Genomic DNA, 23739 nt, shown 5'->3' with positions numbered 1-23739 from the left:
TGTGGTTGTTTTTCTACAATGGTCCACATAAATAATGATATTTGGGAACTGTTTAGCAAAATTTTGATATTTTTCCACGTACTGTATGGCAGCACCATACATCCAGTGCAAGTTATTTCTAGTAGGCAAGCATGGCCAATACAGTCATCACTATTCAGTTTTTTGCCATGGGCAAGGACACGTCAAAATCCATTAACCAATATTTTTCCAGAGTTCAATCGTTGTTACTTTGCCTTCATAAACCAAATGGCGACAACCTTGTATAATGAGTGAAGCTTTGAGCTTATGATGGAATACCAAAGGCAAATATTTGGTTAACCAATTTTGATCAATACACCCAGGTCAAAATCGGGTGGCTAAATGGACCATTAAACTATTGAAAAGTAGGGCTGTCAAAATTAACTCGTTAACGCATATGATCATTCCCAAAAAATTATCGCATTAATCATATATTCACACTGATTAATCACACAATTTATTTTGACCGCACACGCTCCTTTACCTTAGCTGCGGATGGAAATCTGAAAGGTTGCTATTAGGTCAGTGATCAGGTCAATGCTTATGCCAGCGCAAAGTTGAGTGAGAAGACTCCAACTGGTGTGCTCGGGAGCAAATTTCGCTTCAAAAGTCACCCCGATGGCACTTAAGATAAAACAATTTGCATGTACTGCAGCACTGAAATTATATTTCATCGAAGCACATCAAGTTTGAAATACCATCTCTGTGTCTGAGACACACCCCCACCCCGCTAATTGCTCTACGGATTTTACTTTTTCCATTTCACACCCCAGACAACATGACATCTGGAAAACATTCTACACCTGTGTGTACCAAAATCTCCCTCAAGAGGAAGCCAGAGTGAAGGTCAACTGATCATGCTGACATACAGTCTGTTTTCTACCCAGACATGCCAATACAGTCTTATGGTCTTTTGCTTGGAGAATGAATATTAGCGAGCAGATATGCACTAACAGCTTTCAGCAGCAATTTACATATATATTCCATTTATAACTAAATGTAACCAAGAGTTAGGACCCACAATCGATAGTGCCCACAGGGTGAGATTGGATGATGAAGTGATAGGACCTTTTCATTGTAGAGTGGGAGTCTACAATGAAATGTTGATTATTACAGATTGTTTCATGCTATATGTTTTCAATGTTATTTGATATCATGATAAGGTATGATATGTTGTACATGTGCACTATTTTGTGAAGTTATTAGAGGCATGTGTTTTACGGGATGTTGTAGGAATTGATCACAATTGAGTTATCCTCCGGAGTTGAAGGAGTAAAGATGAGAAGAACGGAGCAGTTGTCACTATATCTGTATGCCCTGGAACAGATAGATATAGGGGGCAACTGTAGTCAAAACTGTAAGTCGTCTCCATGGTGACACAGGAAGATGTATCTATGAATAGCCCCCTAGAAAGGTTGGTGGAAGTCCAACAAAAATTAGCTTTACCAGTAAACTTCACCAACTTTACCAAAAAAGGACAAAACAGAGGTGAGCTGGCCCCACCCAGCCCTGTAACGCCTCCTGCATCAGCTGTCCTATAAATTCAGAATTCACAAGCTTTTGGGGCTCTTTCGTTCCTGTCTGTTAGCAGAAACAGGATGCCGAGTAGAGGTATTGACATTCTCATTCTACCGGTGTAAAACGCAAGCTGAAGAGGAGATGCAGCTTCTGAAGACAGCTTAAAAAAATTCTGAAAGGTTTAGCTGAATTCAAACAAATGATTACCGCAAAGCCTCAAGGATAAAGCCCACCAACATCCATCCTTTAACTCTTTTCTAATCCATGAATTAATTTTTTAAAAAGAAGCTTGTCGAGGGGCTGGCCGATCTGATCAATCGGATATTTCATTTTAAGTAGACTTATTTTTCTATGTTTTGGATTTTTCACAACTTTGGGACTGTTTTGATATGTCATCGAATGAGACTTTGAATGGAGCAGACTTTTTCCATGGACTGATATTGTTTGGTTCATTTTGGTTTTCATCTCAAAGGATTGGAAATATTTTATCTCATTTATGAGTAGGCTTTACGCAATCAGGATTTCTGGGGCCGATCACCGATCAGCAAGTTTAAAAAAATGATAACCGATCCGATCACAAGATGGAGCAATGTGTGCATTTACATGACTTGTTCATTTATTGTATATACTTGTGTACTGTATACTGAGTACTGTATCTTCAAATATATTCTCTAGCATTTTAGACAAAAGTGAAAACATCAATGACCTCTAGGGGGCATTAAAGGATTGGCCACTGACACAAGTTTAGGTCAAATCAGCATTACAACATGACAGAAATAATGCATGCTAACTTACTGTAATTACATTACTTTAACAAATACTGTTAATGACATGCTTACTCTAACTTTCTCACTGTCCCGGCTATATGGACGGGTGTTGCGTCCGTTTGACTTTTCCTTTGGTTTTTTCCCCCCCACGCTGCGTTGCTTGAATGCGGCATGCTCCTCCTGCAGCCATGGCCCAATGGTTAAGATCATCGCCTACCACCGTGGGGGAACTAGATTCAAGACTCCGACTGGACCTTCCGCCAACATCCCCCGGACTCACGGCTGTGGTGTCTTTGAGCAAGACACTGATACCCCGAAATGCTCCCCGGGCGCTTCAGCTGCCCCCTGCTCCAGTGTGTTTCACTAACATGTGTATGTGTTCACTGTGATGGGTTAAATGCAGAGAACAAATTGTGTGTGCATGCATGCATGTCCATGACAATAAAAGGTGATTATTTTTCTTCTTCTTGTGTACATTCCTCAGGTGCCCGATCAAATTTGTTGTTTTGAAGCATTTAGTTGACGTTCCCCACGGCGTACTTCAGTTGTGCACAGACTGCAAACAATTTACGTGTTGTTTGAAAGCCGATCAGCATAAAATGCTAATAATCAGATCGGCGTAAAAGTCTACTCATGAGTGAGTAGATATTTCACAGGCAGTTCCTTTTTGTGATCTTTATTGTTTTTATTTTTATCATTTGAAGCTTGTAAGCCCTTGCTATATTCTATTCACTAAAGCCTTTTTCTAATTATCGAAAAATGTCCCTTCCTTTTATTTTAAGAATAACAGTACCTATGTTGGCAGACATAATAACACTCTACCGATGAAGCCTATAATCATTTTACTCCTATTCTTGAAAGGTTATTGCGGCTATAACATAAATAACGGGTCCTGGCTGTCGTATAATGACCGTCGAATCATCCATCCATTAATTTTCTGCGCCGCTTCTCCTCACTAGGGTCGCGGGCGTGCTGGAGCCTACCCCAGCTATCATCAGGCAGGAGGCGGGGTACACACTGAACTGGTTGCCAGCCAATCGCAGGGCACAAACAAACAAACATTTGTTTGTTTGTTTTCGCACGCACAGTCACACCTACGGGCAATTTAGAGTCTCCAGTTAATGCATGTTTTTGGGATGTGGGAGGAAACCGGAGTGCCCGGAGAAAACCCACGCAGGCACGGGGTGAACATGCAAACTCCACACAGGGGGGGCCAGGGATTGAACCCGGGTCCTCAGAACTCTGAGGCTGACGCTCTAACCAGTCGTCTACCGTGCCTCCACCGTCGAATCATCTTAGGTCAATACCAAGAACAGCGTTTCAATAAGGAGTAGCTTTAAATGAACGCAGTTAGAACGTCATCTGCAAAGATTACCCTGTCGAGGCGTGGGCTAATTTATGTGGGGCTGGCGTTTCATAGGAGGCTGTTAGAACCTAGGCGAATCTGTTGTCGTTATGAATTGTCAAAAATGTATAGTATTTTGTTTCATTTTTTCCACTTTTGCTTAGATACGGAATCACGCATGCCACCAGCATGAATCCTCAACTCCTATCTCTCCGCTTTCCTGTTCTGCTTGTTTCCACACACACTAAACGCACAAGTCGCTCAAAACTCTTCTTGCGCAACGCAAACCACCACCACACACCATATTATCCCCATGTCACTGTTTGTTTCCTATGTTCAGTGTTTGCTCGTTACCCTACTACGTACCCTGGCTTTGCAGGACTTAAATATAGCATCTCTATCACCCTCTCTAAATAACATTTGTCAACACAATACCAAAAAATCTCCCGAAAACTGTCAAAAAAACAAAGAATGCACAGGACCAAATCTATTTAAAACTATGATACACACACTGTTCGACTGATCAAGTCTGATTCTCAATAAACCTCAATTATAATACTAAGAAACCAGAGCGGAATCTTAAAAACTCCACTGTGACACAGTAAAACTGTTCCGGCATAAAAGGGATACAGATTTTCCATTCTGCTCGATCTAACAGCCGATGAGGACAAAAAAAAAAAAAAAAAAAAAAAAAAAAGAACCATAGCGAATCTTTCGCGACACCGGCTTAAGCAACCTCCCGTCACTGTTTATGGTCCATTGTGTAACATGCAAGGATTACGGGGATCTTTAACCCTATAAAACAGAGAGCAGGTCAGGACTCTCTTAGTACCATAGGCGCAGGGGAGCCTGGGGTAAAGGAGCTCTGACACACTTTAAATGCTCCATCTTTCTCTCTCTCGCTCTCCTCTTGCTAGACCCCCACCACCCCCGCTCTCTCCTACACCTGGAGCAGGAAGGCGGTATGTGTCTCGTCAGCAGCGCTGTTGTTTTATAGTTAATTATCAAGGAAACTCCAACTGGGAGTGACAATGTAGAGCTTGAGACCTCTTTTTTGAAGAATATTTACAAATTAGATTAGCCAAAGTGCTGCTTTTTGTCAAGTGAGTGGAACCTCCTGCTGCTATACAGCACTCGTCACTCAAGATTGGGCTTGCGGGTCAAAGCAAACATTTGACCAATCTAGGGCTCGTATCTAGAAAAACTCATAAGTCGGGTCACTTGTATCTCGAGGCACCGGTGTATTTCCATTTCATGTATCAAATTTGTGTTGTGCTTCGCAGTAAATCAGTTATATTTCTGCAAAAATATAACTTTTTAAAAACGTATTAAACCAATCAGTGATTCTATTAAAACATTTTGACGGAAGTGTGAAATTAATTTCTTCATGTTTGTGTATGTCTTTATAGCTAAGACAATTTTTACCATTTTTACCTTCTTCACTCACATCTATGATGTATTGTAGATTTTCCTGCCATATTGTGATATTATTATTGTCAAAATATTGCCATAATGTCCTACATTGAGATACAAGATTGGCTAGATTTAGCGGTGGGAATGGTAGAGCGACCGCAGCAGGGAGACACAAAAAGCAGACATTGACTCACCATGTGGATGGTTGGTGACATGGTGTCGACTTCATCTTCATCTGAAAGGTCCACCATGTTGACAGAGTTGAGGTCGGTGATGTCTTCTACGTCTTCCTCTCCCGTCATAGATGTCAGCGTATTACCAAGGGCGTTGAGGCGCTTGCCAATGTTGGGGTCCATGTGAACGTCAATGCCACACATTTTCCAAAGCACATTCAGGGTCCAGGTACCAGCACTACTGCTCTCTAATTTATTGAAAAGAAAAGATGTGGGCAAGGACAAAATTAATTAAAAAAACTCAGGAACTTCTGTTCAGTCTTATTCTTATTGAAGAATTCTGCTGTCTGATCCACATTTCATTGACTACAACTTGCCAGCAGATGGTTGTCCCGTGGTCCTGGAACACACTTCATATGTGCCATCTGGGACTATACCTGAGTATACATTAATGACAAATCATTATCCAGGCAAATATTTCAGAAAAGAACAGTTTGTATAATTTCTAGACAGCCACGTTTCTCAGCCACAGGAAATCAATGTTATCACTTACAAGCATTCATGACCAGGTCACCTCGGATCTCAGGCTTCCAGTCATCCCAAGAGGTCTCAAAGCCCTCTGCAAACCGGATGCAGAAATTCTTGAAGTGGCCTTTACTAACCAAGGACTCAGAGGAGCAGGCGGTGATCAGTGTACTCTCAATAGTCAAGACCAGAGCTGAGCTGGTGTCAAAATCTATGCTGTGGTTTGCCTGGTAGTGTACCAAAGAGAGGGAAATGTGTTACACTTGGGCCTTAAAATTATAAACAAAAATATGTATATAGTGTACTTCCGTATGTTAGGCAAATGAGTAGCCGAGAGTAGCAACTGTAACTGTAGGTAACACTTCACTCGCTTTATATCAGTCGTTTTGACTGAATTATTTTGAAAAGCTAGGGTGGAATGTTACCAAGAATTTTGTTTTTGATGTTTCTATATATTTTGATGAAACAAAATCCTCTGCCCACATTACCTGAATTCCTGAATATACAATATATATAGATATATGGATCATGATATTAATCTCTTTCTTTTCCGTTTATTCATCATAAGGGATAAATATATAAATAATCATTGGACAACTTGAGGAATCAATTGCAGGAATTCAGATAATTTCTCATATTTAACATGCAGTACATAAAAATCACATTCCATGTCAAAATGATTGGACTGGAAAGCAATCTAACATTGTAAGTATCTAAGCATTAAGTATTCTTAATTTGCATAACCTCTTCTTATTTAAGTACTGAGACCCACACTTATAACCATTCAGATTCCACCACCACTGTAATTAGTTATGCACAGCTTTCTGTATTTTACATATTTGAAATCACCAGCATTTTTTATCTGGTTAATTTTAACCAGAGAATAGCACTGCAAAGAATTGTTACTGTAATAAATTTTATCACAGTTTGTTGATCACAGTCACCACTGTCTCCCAGCAACCCAGCAGAAGTGATGTACATATTGCAGGTTACTTTTCGTGCATTTTTATCCTGGGTTTTTGATGTGCATGGCCCAGATTCAGCGTTTGTGCCCTCCACAGCAGTTGCATGTCCTTTCTATGGAAACAAGTCACGAGATAATGACTATTGCTGCATCTCTCTCTCTCTCTCTCATATATATATATATATATATATATATATATATATATATATATATATATATATATATATATATATATATATGTGTGTGTGTTTGTGTGTGTGTGTTAGTCCCCTCCACAAGTATTGGCAAGGGCAATTATTTTGTTTTTGTTGCAGACTGAAGACATTTGGGTTTCAGATCAAAAGATGAATATAAGACAAAAGTTCAGAATTCCAGCTTTTATTTCATGGTGTTTACATCTAGATGTGTTAAACAACGAAGGACAGAGCACCTTTTGTTTGAAGCCACCTATTTTTCGAGTGACAAAAATTACTAATACATGACTGATGGGTGTTACAGGTTGCTTAGGTGTTGTCTAATGTTGAAGCAATCAATCTAAAAGCTAACACCTAAGCAACTAGAAACACCCATCAGTCCCGTTCCAATAATTTTTCTGACTTGAAAAATAGGTGGCTTCAAACAAAAGGTGTTCTTTCCCGAGGTGTTTAACACATTTAGATCTTTACAACAAAAACTAAGGAATTGACTTGTGTTAAGCATAAATAAAAACATAATACAATGATTTGTAAATCATGTTCAACCTATATTTAATTGAATACACCACAAAGACAAGATATTTAATGTTTAAACTGATTAACTTCATTGTTTTTAGCAAATAATCATTAACTTAGAATTTTATGGATGCAACACGTTCCAAACAAGCTGGGACAGGGTCATGTTTACCACTGTGTTACATCACCTTTTCTTTTAAAAACATTCAATAAACGTTTGGGAACTGAGGACACTCATTGTTGAAGCTTTGTAGGTGGAATTGTTTCCCATTCTTGGTCTCCGTTGTCATATTTTACGCTTCATAATGCGGCACACATTTTCAATGGGAGACAGGTCTGGACTGCAGGCAGGCCAGTCGAGTACCCGTACTCTTTTACTACGAAGCCACGCTGTTGTAACACGTGTGGAATGTGGTTTGGCATTGTCTTGCTGAAATAAGCAGGGGCTTGCATGAAAAAGACATTGCTTGGATGGCAGCACGTTTCTCCAAAACCTTTATGTACCTTTCAGCATTAATGGTGCTTTCACAGATGTGTAAGTTACCCATGCTATTGGCATTAACAGCCTCATACCATCACAGATGCTGGCTTTTGAACTTTGCATCCATAACATTCCGGATGGTTCTTTTCCTCTTTGGCCCGGAGGACACGACTTCCACAATTTCCAAAAACAATTTGAAATGTGGACTCGTCGGACCACAGAACACTTTTCCACTCTGCATCAGTCCATCTTAGATAAGCTCGGGCCCAGAGAAGTCGGTGGCGTTTCTGGGTGTTGTTGATAAATGGCTTTTGCTTTGAAAAGTTTCAAGTTGCACTTACGGATGTATCACCTCACTGTATTTACTGACATTGGTTTTCTGAAGTGTTCAGTGGTTATATCCTTTACAAATTAATGTTGTTTTTTGATGCAGTGCCGCCTGAGGGATCGAAGGTCACGGGCATTCAATGTTGGTTTTCGGCTTTGCGGCTTACATGCTGTGATTTCTCCAGATTCTCTAAACACTTTGATATTATGGACTGTAGATGATGAAATCCCTAAATTCCTTGCAATTGTACGTTGAGGAACATTGTCCTTAAACTGTTAGACTATTTTATCACGCACTTGTTCACAAAGAGGTGAACCTCGCCCCATCTTTTCTTGTGAATGCCTGAGCAATTCAGGGAAGCTCCTTTTATACCCAATCATGGCACCCACCTGGTGTTTGATTAGCATTCCTCAACTTTCTGTCTTTTTTGCCACATGTCCCAGCTTTTTTGGAACGTGTTGCAGCCAGAAAATTCAATTTTAATGATTATTTATTGATTACAATTACAATAAAGTTTATCAGTTTCAACATTAACTATAGGTTGAACATGTTTTGCAAATCATTATACTTTTTTTATTTATGTTTAACACAACGTCCCAACTTCATTGGAATTGGGGTTGTATATATACACACACAGACACACATACATACACACACACACACACACACACATATATATATATATATATATATATATATATATATATATATAAACATAGATATATATATGCATACATATATATACATATATATACAGTGGGTACGGAAGGTATTCAGACCCCCTTAAAGTTTTCACTCTTTTTTATATTGCAGCCATTTGCTAAAATCATTTAAGTAAATTTTTTTCCTCATTAATGTATACAGAGCACCCCATATTGACAGAAAAAAAAATGAATTGTTGGAAGATTTTTGCAGATTAATTAAAGAAAAACTAAAATATTACACAGCCAAACGTATTCAGACCCATTGCTCAGTATTTAGTAGAAGCACCCTTTTGAGCTAATACAGCCTTTTTGGGAATGATGCAACAAGTTTTTCACACCTGGATTTGGGGATCCTCCACCATTCCTCCTTGCAGATCCTCTCCAGTTCTGTCAGGTGGATGGTGAATGTTGGTGGGCAGCCATTTTCAGGTCTTTCCAGAGAATCTCAATTGGGTTTAAGTCAGGGCTCTGGCTGGGCCATTCAAAAACAGTCACTGAATTGTTCTGAAGCCAGTCCTTCGTTATTTTAGCGGTGTGCTTAGCGTCATTGTCTTGTTGGAAGGTGAACCTTCGGCTCAGTCTGAGGTTATGAGCACTCTGGAGAAGGTTTTCGTCCAGGATATCCCTGTACTTGGCCGCATTCATCTTTCCTTCGATGGCAACCAGTCTCCCTGTCCCTGCAGCTGAAAAACACCCCCACAGCATGATGTTACCACCGCCATGCTTCACTGTTGGGACTGTATTGGACAGGTGATGAGCAGTGCCTGGTTTTCTCCACACATGCCACTTAGAATTAAGGCCAACAATTTCTATCTTGGTCTAATCAGACCAGAGAATCTTATTTCTCACCATCTTGGAGACCTTCAGGTGTTTTTTAGCAAACTCCATGCGGGCGTTCATGTGTCTTGCACTGAGGAGAGGCTTCCGTCGGGCCACTCTGCCATAAAGCCCCAACTGGTGGATGGCTGCAGTGATGGTTTACTTTCTAGAACTTTCTCCCATCTCCCGACTGTATCTCTGGAGCTCCTTTGGGCTCTTCTTTACCTCTCTCACCAAGGCTATTCTCCCCCAATTGCTCAGTTTGGCCGGACTGCCAGCTCAGTATGTGTGGAGTAAACCAGGCACTGCTCATCACCTGTCCAATACAGTCCCAACAGTGAAGCCTGGTGGTGGCAGAATAATGCTGTGGGGTGTTTTTCAGCTGCAGGGACAGGACGACTGGTTGCAATCGAAGGAAAGATGAATGCGACCAAGTACAGCGATATACTGGACGAAAAACTTCTCCAGAATGCTCTGGTCCTCAGAGTGGGCCGAAGTTTCACCTTCCAACAAGACAATGACCCTAAGCACACAGCTAAAATAACAGAGTGGCTTCAGAACAACTTCGTGACTGTTCTTGAATGGCCCAGCCAGAGCTCCGACTTAAACCCAATTGAGCATCCCTGGAAAGACCTGAAAATGGCTGTCCACCAATGTTCACCATCCAACCTGACAGAACTGGAGAAGATATGTAAGGGGGTATGACAGATGATCCCCAAATCCAGGTGTAAAAAACTTGTTGCATCATTCCCAAAAAGACTCATGGCAGTATTAGCTCAAAAGGGTGCTTCTACTAAATACTGAGCAAAGGGTCTGAATACTTATGGTTGTGTGAGATTTCAGTATGTCTTTTTTAATAAATCTGCAAACATTTTAACAATTCCATTTATTTCTGTCAATATGGGATGCTGTGCATTAATGAGGAAACAAATGAACTTAAATGATTGTAGCAAATGGCTGCAATATAACAAAGAGTGAAAAAATGTAAGGGGGTCTGAATACTTTCCGTACCCACTGTATAAACACAGTATATACTGTATCTTGTCTACAGGTATAGCAAAAACTGCTTGATACTTGAACAGCCAGTGTTTCCCGTAAAAAGCGCAGTAAAAATCAATTGTCATGACACTTTCCTCTACAAGTGAATAGACCTACTGATGCACAAATAAATTGCATATTTTTAAACAAAGAAAGCATTTCTCCTAATATAGTCATGCACAACATTTTGTGGATTAAAATTAATCCACACGATCCACAATCTTGTAGTTTCTTGGGGGTTATAACAGGCAATTTTGAATGTTATGTTTTGAAAGGAATCAGGATTTTTATTGGTGAGTTTTGTCCAAATTACACATTTGGATGGAATTGAGATAAAATATGTGAGAAATTGATGGTCTGGAGTTAAATCTTAAAAGTTTTTGCAACACACTAATGAACTGTAAATATGCTTGAATAGGTTTCGTTAGAGAACAAAGTTTCTCTTTAGATTTTGTTGAATGAAACCAGTTAAATACAGTATGTGTTGATATACTGTATGCAGAGCATACATGTATACATTTATGCGCATATTTTGTGTTTACTTTTGGCAGAGCTGTAAAATGAATATGGTATTAAGAAAGTTAACTTAAAAGTCCTACAATTTACATCTGATTACCTGGGATGTGTTGGTGATGGGCAGGCATATACCCAGGTCATTGACAGTTAGTTGAAGAAAGAGTGTGCTGAAGGCCTGGGCTGATGTCTGTTGGATACCTGGCAGCTTGTCCACCACCTCTTTTGTGGCCACATGGATGTCCTTGTTGAGTGCCAAACGCTGTTCATTCCAGTTGTCATATGCTGCTTTGTAATTCAGCCAGAATAGCACAGCTGCAGGAGGACCCCAAATGGATAAACCCTTAAGCAATCTCCATCGATAGATGAAACAAAAGCGAAGAGATCAAATACATGGCAGAAGTTATTACTGAGCTCTATAAAATGTAAATTACATAGATAATTTTATACATTGTGACTATGTGAGTCCCGGGATGCACATCATAGAAACAATGAGTCCCAGCCCTGGAACAATGAGTCCCTACAACCTATCATCATGGAATACAGATACAGTAATCCTCCACTATATCACGGTTCTTGCATCGCGGTCCTGCTATAGGGCAGATTTTGATTACAGTTGTTACTCTATATTTACTGTTTGTACAATATTTTTGTGTTATCCATTGCTCTTGCTCTCTCTTAATATATTATGTGTTTAAGCCTGCCAAGATAGCAATTTCTTTAAACAATATATTTTTTTAACAAGGGCTCCCAGTGGGAACTTCCTACTGAGAAGTACAAACAAAAATTACTCTGCCCGTTCCATTTTAAGCACAATTTGTTCTGTGTGTAGTCAGTGATTTCAGTGATTACTGCCTGAGATGCGGATTTGATTGGCTGAAAGGGTGGCAGAACTCATGTAATTGGTCGGTACAGTTCACCACAACCGTAAAGCCTGTAATATGCTGCGCCGCTTAAAATAGAAGCACCCTGTATGTCTTCAAACACAACCTTTATTTTTTGGCGATGGTGTGGGTCCGTTTGGGACTGCTTCTGGGTCCGGATGCGGACCGTGACTTTGTGCCTCTGCTTTAAACGATGTCGCCACAATCAAGCGAGCCAGAGCGAGCTGTTTAGCTCCTTAGAACCCTAGCTAGCTAGCTTGCGGGCTAGCGAATGGAATAAATTGGTAACATTCCCTAAAACGTCCCAGTTGTTTGCATGTACTGAGCCAAAACCGTTCCGCCAGTGGCTCGCTGCGCCGTGAGCGACATGCCGGGTGTTACCACAACAATGAAAATTTATCGAGTCTGCAAAAAAAGTGTCCATTACAGTATAATGCAAGCATAGCTGTACATATAGTGTCCTTTTTGCTCAGTGTAGTCACTGTGTGACATATGGCCAATCTGATGATCTGTAAGTGGCAAAACCTTTGAGTCAAGTAGGTGCAAAACGTGGCAAATGTGGCCAGAGAGGAATGAGAGTAAAATGGATCATCGTCATGTACTCAAACAGAGAAGGGTTTTGATGAAGGGAGATGAAGCAAATATTTTTATCTCAAGGTTTCTTAATTTTAGTTTGAACAAATTGAACACTTCTAAAACTTGGAGTGGTACAAAGAATATTTGTCTTATTCCTAGTCAGCTGGTCTGAGCTGATAAATACACAGCCATGAACCTAATGTAGTAATATGTCACGAAATGCTAAAATAATAGCTGCTTAAATGAAGATGCACAAAGGCTATTAATGCGTTTAAAATAAATAAAAAAGAATGCCTTGAAATGCATTTAAAAAAAATAAATGATGCCTTATCTTTTGTACATTGTGAATTCAATAAATAAAAACTGTTGATTATATCAAAAAAGAAACCTTTTAGTCGTACGTTATTAGGTGCAAGGTCCTAATTTCTCTTTTGTATACAAAATTGCTCTTTAATCATGCAAAAATATAGTTTATCCAAATAATTGATTGTTTGATAGAATTTTCAGTAGGATATTCGAGTACTAAAATATTCATTTCCTGCATTTCCCGCGTTGTGTCACATACGTCCCTGCCTGCTTCCGTCTTTGCGACCGTCTCCGAGGTAAAAATAATTTGCAAGTTTTGCTTTACAATGTGATTTTTGATGCACAAAATGCAAATTTTGACCCACAAACTGTGATGAGGGATTGCTTAATTTGAGCCTTGCACACATACGTATGTAAACAATGTTGTGTGATTGTGGATGCAGATTCACCATGCTTTATGTGTCCCTGATCATTTTTGTGCATCTGAGACGCAGGACGCACATCAAAGGTGATCCCTAACAACTCGAAGTTCACTAGAGTAAACCTAAATCATTTTATCCCATCACTCAGACACACAAACATGATGTCATGAAGAGAAAAAGCAAGCAAGCAGACCTCTGTCAAATGCTACTGGCTGGGCGAAAACAATAGGCCTGTTGAGTGTGATGAGAACAGCCTCCTTGTCCGACGAGCCACTGATCTCCTCCTGGAGTGCATTACGCAGACCAATTCGGGTCCGAAAATATGCTACCTGGTGGAAGTCTGAGCCAGCCTCTTCATACACCTGTCACAGGAAAACGGGGTTAATCACTGCATCTCTTCAAAATAATTCCTTGAGCAAATGGGGCATTGATGGACCTATTCATACCTGGTGCTTGACTATTTGACCAAGGGCCAGGTGGAGGTCAACTTGACATTTGCCAAAGAGTTTCAGGTAACTGCTGCTGCCACCAGGCTGAGTCTTACACTGGATCCTGTTGGATAGCTCTAGCTCAATCAAGCCAGTCTCAAAGCGCACTGCTCTCATTGATGGTGTGGTGGCGGTCATCTGGATTCCCTGTAAATTGGAATGTTTTGTTTAAAATTGGTTGTATGATTTTAGTATTTTGAATCATAATGTTTGGACTGTCATCATATAGACATACAATGAGTGGAAAGTACCTTGAACATAAGGCTTAGTGAATAAAGCAGGATTTTGGGCTTGTCTGCGTCTGTTGAGGTGTCATGCTCATTCCACAGTGGGATGGGTTGTTCAACCCCTGCAGCAATGAACACATGCAAGTCAAGATAAGTTTAGAATAACGACCATTGTAAAATATTGGGAAAGCCACCTGTATGTGACATTCAATATTTTATGATCAGAATACACTCTACTTCTTAAATGCTGCAACAAAATCCAAGGTTGTGGAGGGAAAGACAAGATTTGTGACACTTTATATTTTGTGAAAATTATGATTACAGGGTGTGAAGCAGCAGCTGGAGGTCACTACTGTCAGAAGTTTAATAATGTAAAACAGACTGACTTCACTACTCTTAGAGGCAGGTGAGGCTTTACAGAAATGAGAACAAACTAGTTACATTTACATCAGTTGAACAAATTCGAGTACTGTATGTGCATGTCTATTTTACATTACCTGACACCTTCTGGATGACTTCATTGACCTCCTTCATAAAAACCTTCTGCAGGAAAACCAGGTGGTTTAGCAGATCAGTTGTCAGGTTATGTTCAAAAGAGCCAATCTACACAAGAGAGGAGAAAAGTGAGTGTTTGTTTGAGTTTCAGATGTGGTAAAGTCACCAACTACTCCATTTTAATTCCTTAATCCCTATGCTGGCACATAAAGATAATAATTGCATTAGAAATCATATCCCACCTCAGCCACACAGCGCAGGTAGTTGCCTTGGAGATAGTTTCCTTGCTTTGCAGGGAAGTCATCAGCACCCCAACCCTGGTCTGAGTGACTCTCATGGTCCTCCATGATGTACTCTCCAGACATAGTGACTGGAGGCAGGGTGAGGCTCGCTGATGGTGGCATGGTGGACATGTCCACTGGAGATACTTTTGATTGAAAGCATAGCTTGTGGTTTGGCAATTCAAAGGTGAAGCTGGTTTGAGCTCCTAAAGTAGGCACCAGGAAGGCACGTTACTTTGTGTTTTAAGTATTCTTAAAACCAATTAGCACTTGTAAAATTATCTAAATTTAATACACTTGGACCAAATGCCGGTTTGTGATGTTTTTCTACAAACCTGTCATGCCATGGCTTTTCATACGACCCATTTTGTACTCAGCTTTCAGCGAGGGCAGCAGGGCAGCACCGATGGTGATGCCATCCATCATGGCGCTGAACTTGAGGACGATGGGCTTCTTTTCAAGGCCTTCGGGAAGCTGGGGGAACTCATTGGCTTCAACAGGTGTCTGATTGATGCTGGATCCTTTGTCAGAGGGTTGCGGGGTGGGAGTGTCCTCCCTATTAGGAGGTTGACTGTAGAGGAAGAAACAACGTTCACTCAATCCATCAGTGTCTCAGTGAACTGAGTAAATATAATTAATGTCACATGAATGGCTTGCATTAAAAATGAACATGCTGGAAAAACAATACTGCTTCTATGCTATTGATTTAGTGCAGGTAAATGCAGTGTGATATTTTCATATTTCTCTAGATGTCAATCATCACTCCATAGGAGTTTAATAAATACAGACACTAACATTCTTCTTTTAGAACTTCACAAAATGCTGTTTTTGATTTAGGAGTTTACTCTACTTTACTTAACACAACTGTATTGTTACTATACTTGATAAAGAAAGATATTTCATGAAACGTAGATGCAGGAGAAAAATTAAACTGAACTGAACTTAATCCTGGTTGATGTGTTTCCTCTGCTTCACTTGTATAGTTCCTACTGGAGACTACGCTACAACTTTTGCAGATTATTCCTGTTATTTGTATAATTTCCCATGAATCAACTCTCAACTCCCCAAATTTTGCAAATTAATAGACTTGAAAAAAGTCATGAGTTGACTAAGTAAGAGTCATTTGCCCGTTCCTTTTGACCAGTGCCAATGTGCCCCGGGACAAGGACCTGACACCCATTATAGATTATGTTTGCAGGTCATTTAATAAAATGATAAACTACTAGTACTGTGAAAACAGACCACACACTGGCAGCGGGAGAAGAAAGAGGCAACACAGTGTACACAATAATGAGCACTTCAAACAAATAAACATGAAGATACACTATGTGTTGCATTTAGGACTGATGAAGGATTTTCTATATGGTTCCTAGTAAACAATTTTTAATCGAGCAAGGTGCAATGGCAGACGTACACATTAGATGGCTGTCGGATGAGGTCAGCGATCTGTTTGGAAAGCTGATGGGAACTGCGGACCATCATGCTGTGTAAAGTGGCTGGGTGTTGTGGGATGTTGATCATGATGGCTCCCACTTTGAAGACAGCTGCATTATTAGTTTTCAGTCCACGCTGGGCGCTGTACAAGGCCTGAGACTTGGCGATGTTGCATTTAACCACGGTTCTGCAACGCAGAGAGAGAACTTTGATGATTAACAAGGCGGGTATGTAACCTGCTGCAGGTGACATGGAGATATGAGTGTAAGAACAATGAGAAGGCTTACTGAAGGACCATGCAGATTTTGGACATTGAGATATTTGGATACCACAATAATTATCAATTGTCACACTTTCACAGTTTCTACTTAATTATCATCTAACACAGAGAATCAACAGGTTATATTTATTTTTTATGATAGTTATTACCTACCCGCAATCCTAGTGAGGATAAGCGGCACGAAAAATGGTTGGATGGATGGGTTATTACAGTGGGGCAAAAAACTATTTAGTCAGCCACCAATTGTGCAAGTTCTCCCACTTAAAAAGATGAGGAAGGCCTGTAATTTTCATCACAGGTATACCTCACCTATGAGAGACAAAATGAGAAGAAAAGAAAATCCAGAAAATAACATTGTCTGATTAAAAAAAAAATATTAGCAATTATGGTGGAAAATAAGTATTTCGTCCCCTACAGACAAGCAAGATTTCTGGATCTCATAGACGTGTAACTTCTTTAAGAGGCTCCTCTGTCCTCCACTTGTTACCTGTATTAATGGCACCTGTTTGAACTTGTTATCAGTATAAAAGACACATGTCCACAACCTCAAACAGTCACACTCCAAACTCCACTATGGCCAAGACCAAAGAGCTGTCAAAGGACACCAGAAACAAAATTGTAGACATGCACCAGTCTCGGAAAAATGAATGTGCAATAGGTAAGCAGCTTGGTGTGAAAAAAATCAACTGTGGGAGCAATTATTAGAAAATGGAAGACATATAAGACCACTGATAATCTTCCTCGATCTGGTGCTCCACGCAAGATCTCACCCTTTGGGATCTAAATGATCACAAGAACGGTGAGCTGGGACCAAAGTAACAAAGGCTACCATCAGTAACACACTACGCCGCCAGGGAATCAAATCCTGCAATGCCAGACGTGTCCCCCTGCTTAAGCCAGTACATGTCCAGGCCCATCTGATTTTTGCTAGAGAGCATTTGGATGATCCAGAAGAGGAGTGGGAGAATGTCATTTGGTCAGATGAAACCAAAATAGAACTTTTTGGTAAAAACTCAACTTGTCGTGTTTGGAGGAGAATGCTGAGTTGCATCCAAAGAGCACCATACCTACTGTGAAGCATGGGGTTGGAGACATGATGCTTTGGGGCTGATTTTCTGCAAAGGGACCAGGACAATTGACCCGTGTAAAGGAAAGAATGAATGGGGCCATGTATCGTGAGATTTTGAGTGAAAACCTCCTTCCATCAGCAAGGGAATTGAAGATGAAATGTGGCTGGGTCTTTCAGCATGACAGTGATTACAAACACACCGTCCAGGCAGCGAAGGAGTGGGTTCGTAAGAAGTATTTCTAGGTCCTGGAGTGGCCCAGCCAGTCTCCAGATCTCAACCCCTTAGAAAATCTTTGGACGAAGTTGAAAGTCTGTGTTGCCCAGCGATAGCCCCAAAGCATCACTGCTCTCGAGGAGCTCTGCATGGAGGAATGGGACAAAATATGAGCAAGTGTGTGTGAAAACCTTGTAATGCAGCCCTATGGGGGACACAAGTCAGTGCAAAATGTAGGCCGGTTCCAAGCCCGGATAAATGCAGAGGGTTGCGTCAGGAAGGGCATCCGGCTTAAAATCTTGCCAAACAAATATGAGCGTTCATCCAAAGAATTCCATACCGGATCGGTCGTGGCCCGGGTTAACAACGCCCGCCACCGGCGCCGTCAACCTGCGGGGCGCCGTTGGAAATTCAGCTACTGTGGGTCGAAGTCAAAGAAGAAGAAGAGGTGTAAAGCGGGTTCTTCGGCAGAAAGAGAAGAGGAAAGCACAGAGCCTAGAACTGAATGTGGGGACTTTGAATGTTGGGACTATGACAGGGAAATCTCAGGAGTTGGTTGACATGATGATCAGGAGAAAGGTTGATATATTGTGTGTCCAGGAGACCAGGTGGAAAGGCAGTAAGGCTAGAAGTTTAGGGGCAGGGTTTCAATTATTTTACCATGTTGTAGATGGGAAGAGAAATGGAGTCGGGGTTATTTTAAAAGAAGAGTTGGCTAAGAATGTCTTGGAGGTGAAAAGAGTATCAGATCGAGTGATGAGGCTGAAATTTGAAATTGAGGGTGTTATGTGTAATGTGATTAGTGGCTATGCCCCACAGGTAGGATGTGACCTAGAGGTGAAAGAGAAATTCTGGAAGGAGCTAGACGAAGTAGTTCTGAGCATCCCAGACAGAGAGAGAGTCGTAATTGATTGTAATGGACATGTTGGTGAATGGAATAGGGGTGATGAAGAAGTGATGGGTAAGTACGGCATCCAGGAAAGGAACTTGGAGGGACAGATGGTGGAGGGACAGATGGTGGTAGACTTTGCAACAAGGATGCAAATGGCTGTAGTGAACACTTTTTTCCAGAAGAGGCACGAACATAGGGTGACCTACAAGAGCGGAGGTAGAAGCACGCAGGTGGATTACATTTTGTGCAGACGATGTAATCTGAAGGAGGTTACCGACTGTAAGGTAGTGGTAGGGGAGAGTGTGGCTAGACAGCATAGGATGGTGGTGTGTAAAATGACTCTTGTGGTGGGGGGGAAGATTGGGAAGACAAAGGCAGAGAAGAGAACCATATGGTGGAAGCTGAGACAGGACGAGTGTTGTGCAGCTTTTCGGGAAGAGGTGAGACAGGCTCTCAGTGGACAGGAGGAGCTTCCAGAAGACTGGACAACTGCAGCCAAGGTAATCAGAGAGGCAGGCAGGAGAGTACTTGGTGTATCTTCTGGCAGGAAAGGAGCGAAGGAGACATGGTGGTGGAACCTCACAGTACAGGAAATCATACAATGAAAAAGGTTAGCTAAGAAGAAGTGGGACACTGAGAGGACCGAGGAGAGGCGAAAGGAATACATTGAGATGCGACACAGGGCAAAGGTAGAGGTGGCAAAGGCCAAACAAGTGGCATATGACGACATGTATGTCAGGTTGGACACTAAAGAAGGAGAAAAGGATCTATACAGCCTGGCCAGACAGAGGGATAGAGATGGGAAGGATGTGCAACAGGTTAGGGTGATTAAGGATAGAGATGGAAATATGTTGACTGGTGCCAGCAGTGTGCTAGCTAGATGGAAAGAATACTTTGAGGAGTTGATGAATGAGGAAAATGAGAGAGAAGGGAGAGTAGAAGAGGGAAGTGTGGTGGACCAGGAAGTGGCAATGATTAGTAAGGGGGAAGTTAGAAAGGCGTTAAAGAGGATGAAAAATGGAAAGGCAGTTGGTCCTGATGACATTCCTGTGGAGGTATGGAAGCATTTAGGAGAGGTGGCTGTGGAGTTTTTGACCAGCTTGTTCAATAGAATTCTAGTGCGTTAGAAGATCCCTGAGGATTGGAGGAAAAGTGTACTGGTGGACATTTTTAAGAACAAAGGTGATGTGCAGAGCTGTGGCAACTATAGAGGAAGTTGATGAGCCACACAATGAAGTTATGGGAAAGAGTAGTGGAGGCAAGACTCAGGACAGAAGTGAGTATTTGCGAGCAACAGTATGGTTTCATGCCTAGAAAGAGTACCACAGAAGCATTATTTGCCTTGAGGATGTTGATGGAAAAGTACAGAGAAGGTCAGAAGGAGCTACATTGTGTCTTTGTAGATCTAGAGAAAGCCCATGACAGAGTACCCAGAGAGGAACTGTGGTACTGCATGCGGAAGTCTGGAGTGGCAGAGAAGTATGTTAGAATAGTACAGGGCATGTACGAGGGCAGCAGAACAGTGGTGAGTTGTGCTGTGGGTGTGACAGACGAATTTAAGGTGGAGGTGGGACTGCATCAGGATCAGCCCTGAGCCCCTTCCTGTTTGCAGTGGTGATGGATAGGCTGACAGATGAGGTTAGACTGGAATCCCCGTGGACCATGATGTTTGGAGATGAAATTGTGATCTGCAGTGAAAGCAGTGAGCAGGTGGAGGAACAGTTAGAAAGATGGAGGCATACACTGGAAAGCAGAGGAATGAAGATTAGCCGAAGTAAGACAGAATACATATGCATGAATGAGAGGAGGGGTGGGGGAAGAGGGAGGCTACAGGGAGAAGAGATAGCAAGGTTGGAGGACTTTAAATACTTGGGGTCAACTGTCCAGAGCAATGGTGAGTGTGGTCAGGAAGTGAAGAAACGGGTCCAAGCAGGTTGGAACGGGTGGAGTAAGCGTCAGGTGTGTTATGTGACAGAAGAGTCTCTGCTAGGATGAAGGGCAAAGTTGATAAAACAGTGGTGAGGCCAGCCATGATGTACGGATTAGAGACAGTGGCACTGAAGAGACAACAGGAAGCAGAGCTGGAGGTGGCGGAAATTAAAATGTTGAGGTTCCCTTTCGGAGTGACCAGGTTGGATAAAATTTGAAATGAGCTCATCAGAGGGACAGCCATGATTCTATGTTTTGGAGTTTGGACACGTCCAGAGGAGAAATAGTGAGTATATTGGTAGAAGGATGATGAGGATGGAGCTGCCAGGCAAGAGAGCTTGAGGAAGACCAAAGAGAAGGTTGATGGATGTCGTGAGGGAAGACATGAGGGCAGTTGGTGTTCGAGAGGAGGATGCAGGAGATGGAAAAGGATGACGCGCTGTGACGACCACTAAAGGGACAAGCCGAAACGAAAAGAAGAAGTTATTTTCCACCATAATTTGCTAATAAATTCTTTAAAAATCAGACAATGTGTTTTTCTGGATTTTTTTTTCTTCTCATTTTGTCTCTTATTGGTGAGGTTTACCTGTGATGAAAATTACAGGCCTCTCTCATCTTTTTAAGCGGGAGAACTTGCACAATTGGTGGCTGACTAAATACTGTTTTGTCCCACTGTTGCTAAAGTATTAAAGAGACTTAAAAAAATTAGACTTGCATTGACATCTGACAGCAACTATTACATAATGTAGTTGGGCGGCAATTGTGAGGATGCACCGCCATCAATGGAAAACCTTTTTCCATTCAACACCAAATGTTTGGTCAATTATGAAGAGATAAATATTCTGCTGCTGACTCAATAACACGTTGCACCACTTTATTCTGTCTTCAAATGAAATGCATGATTATCAGCATATGGTCAGACAAAAAAAGGAACAAGATGGCAACAGGCCACTACCTTCAATGTCTAAAACCACTGGAAATGGCTTCATGCATGCACGCACGCACGCACACACACACGGAATAGACATGACAAACAAATGATGGAAATGCTTTTGGATTTGGAACAAAACAATGCAGGTGAACCCTAAAAAGCAGCAACAACATACAGAAACTCTTGTTTTGCTGTGCTGGTGGGAGATGTTGGGAAATCCTCCAGTCTATGCATGTAGTTGTAAGAGAAAGCAACAGAACAAAAACAAGAAAAGGGAGAGCAGAGGAAAATGTAAAACAATTCTACACAATTAAGAGTATAATGCTTCAAATAGCTTCACTTTTAATTATTTTTTTTTTACAAGCAAGTGCATGTGGCCGTATGACAGTTCAGTAGTTTAAGTAAAATGCGTACGTCAACTGAGTCATCACATACGTTTAAACAGTTGTGACCTCAGTAAATCACTTCAAAAGAGTTTCCTACATACTGAAGTATATACTTCCATGGTATATTTTAAATAAAAGAATAGTGGTTTTGAAAAACACTGTACCATCTTCTCAGGCAATATTCCCACTATACGGAAACTATACTATGCCAGATGATTGTATTAGCCTCAAATAATTACATTTATCACAGATATTCTAACGTATTTTATGTTCGATAGCAGAAATTGAAATCAAGAAAAAAAAAAGACAGAATACCCTCTCCTGATTACCTAATTATGTGAATTATCAAAAGACTACAAAAATTCTGTTTGAGACATAATGACATTCAACTCAAAAAGACATTTCTTTGTGCAACGATGTGAGTGAAGGAATTTTTTACGTACTGAATGTCTGGTGTTATGCCCTCCAGCAGTACAATGTTTACTCCGCCTATATGAGCTGATGCACAGGTCTCAGTCATTTTCTGATGTAGGATATCTGAAAGAAAAAAAAAGGTCAGACGTAAACAGGAGGGGGAAAAAAAAACATATTGCATACCACCAGAAACAAACATTCGCCAATCGAGAATAATTTTTCTTCTCTGCATCAAAATATGAACCAATCTTTCAGCACTGAATCTGCATGCACCAAACACTTAAGAGTGATTAAATGTGAACATTGATATTCGGAACAAATCTGATCATTTGCATTATGCGGAGGTGTATGCATTTCTTCTGAATGTCGTTTACTATTATCTACTGCTTGAGACGTTATCTTCAGTTAAAGCCTTAATTATACAATTCATTATTGTCTTTGAAGTGCGTTTAATGTCAGACTTGTTTTTATAACATTAGAATAGATCTGGAATTAAAAAAAATAACTTTTTTTTTTATTCACAGAATCACCTTTCATCTTCTCCTTGAGGGTAAAACTTCCATGTATCTTCTTGAGTTCTGCCTCCATGGTGAGTCCCCCAATGTCAGCCTCCAGGTGGGTGCGGTTAACCATGCCGATGCCAAACACTATGAGGGTGACATGCTGGGCCTCAGAATTCACCAGACTACGGCGCCTGCAGCCTCCAGCAGGCGGCCTGGTGGGTGTGGGTTCCTGCTGTTCGTTCTCAAAGATGACGTTACATTGGGGCTCTGATGGCCGACGCCCAGCTTCTGTGGAAAAGATGAGGGGTAGAAAACTAGTATTCCATCCGCAATTACAATCTACCACACCGGGTATCCTCTAATTGTTTGATACTATGTTTGTACTACAGAAGTTACTTGACAAAACAGCAGGATTCCAGTAGTAAGGTCAGCCCTAATAATATCTATGATTTGGGGGGAAGAGATCAATTTCTTCAAAGACATGCCATTTTGGCATATACTGAGCATTATCTTTTTTATGATCCATATACAACTGTAATCTGTTCTACAAATGTATTGTATTCCCTAAACTGCCTCTCATGGGTAACAATTAACAAGAGTCAAGTGATACTGGTTTACTAACTCATTAATCGTGACGATATGAAAACAAACATGATAAACAACAATTAACTGGTACATGTAATTGTAAGCAA

At 41.0% G+C, this 23739-nt stretch overlaps 1 protein-coding gene across 1 annotated transcript in view; it reads right to left on the bottom strand.

Annotated features, from left to right (window-relative positions):
- Window positions 1-23739, bottom strand: part of kiaa1109 (KIAA1109 ortholog) — a 142092-nt gene that overhangs the window by 47424 nt on the left and 70929 nt on the right. Inside the window, 15 exon segments of the mRNA XM_061695387.1 lie at window positions 5256-5482; window positions 5612-5671; window positions 5788-5986; window positions 6753-6836; window positions 11420-11631; window positions 13698-13866; window positions 13951-14139; window positions 14244-14341; window positions 14717-14822; window positions 14957-15201; window positions 15331-15566; window positions 16410-16616; window positions 21920-21970; window positions 22574-22667; window positions 23075-23335. Coding sequence (XP_061551371.1) covers window positions 5256-5482; window positions 5612-5671; window positions 5788-5986; window positions 6753-6836; window positions 11420-11631; window positions 13698-13866; window positions 13951-14139; window positions 14244-14341; window positions 14717-14822; window positions 14957-15201; window positions 15331-15566; window positions 16410-16616; window positions 21920-21970; window positions 22574-22667; window positions 23075-23335 — 2438 coding nt within the window.

This window comes from Phycodurus eques, chromosome 14 (genome assembly GCF_024500275.1).
Source record: "Phycodurus eques isolate BA_2022a chromosome 14, UOR_Pequ_1.1, whole genome shotgun sequence".
NCBI lineage: Eukaryota > Metazoa > Chordata > Actinopteri > Syngnathiformes > Syngnathidae > Phycodurus > Phycodurus eques.
Note: the sequence above shows the minus strand (reverse complement) of the source record. Positions and strands in the feature narration are given on the sequence as shown.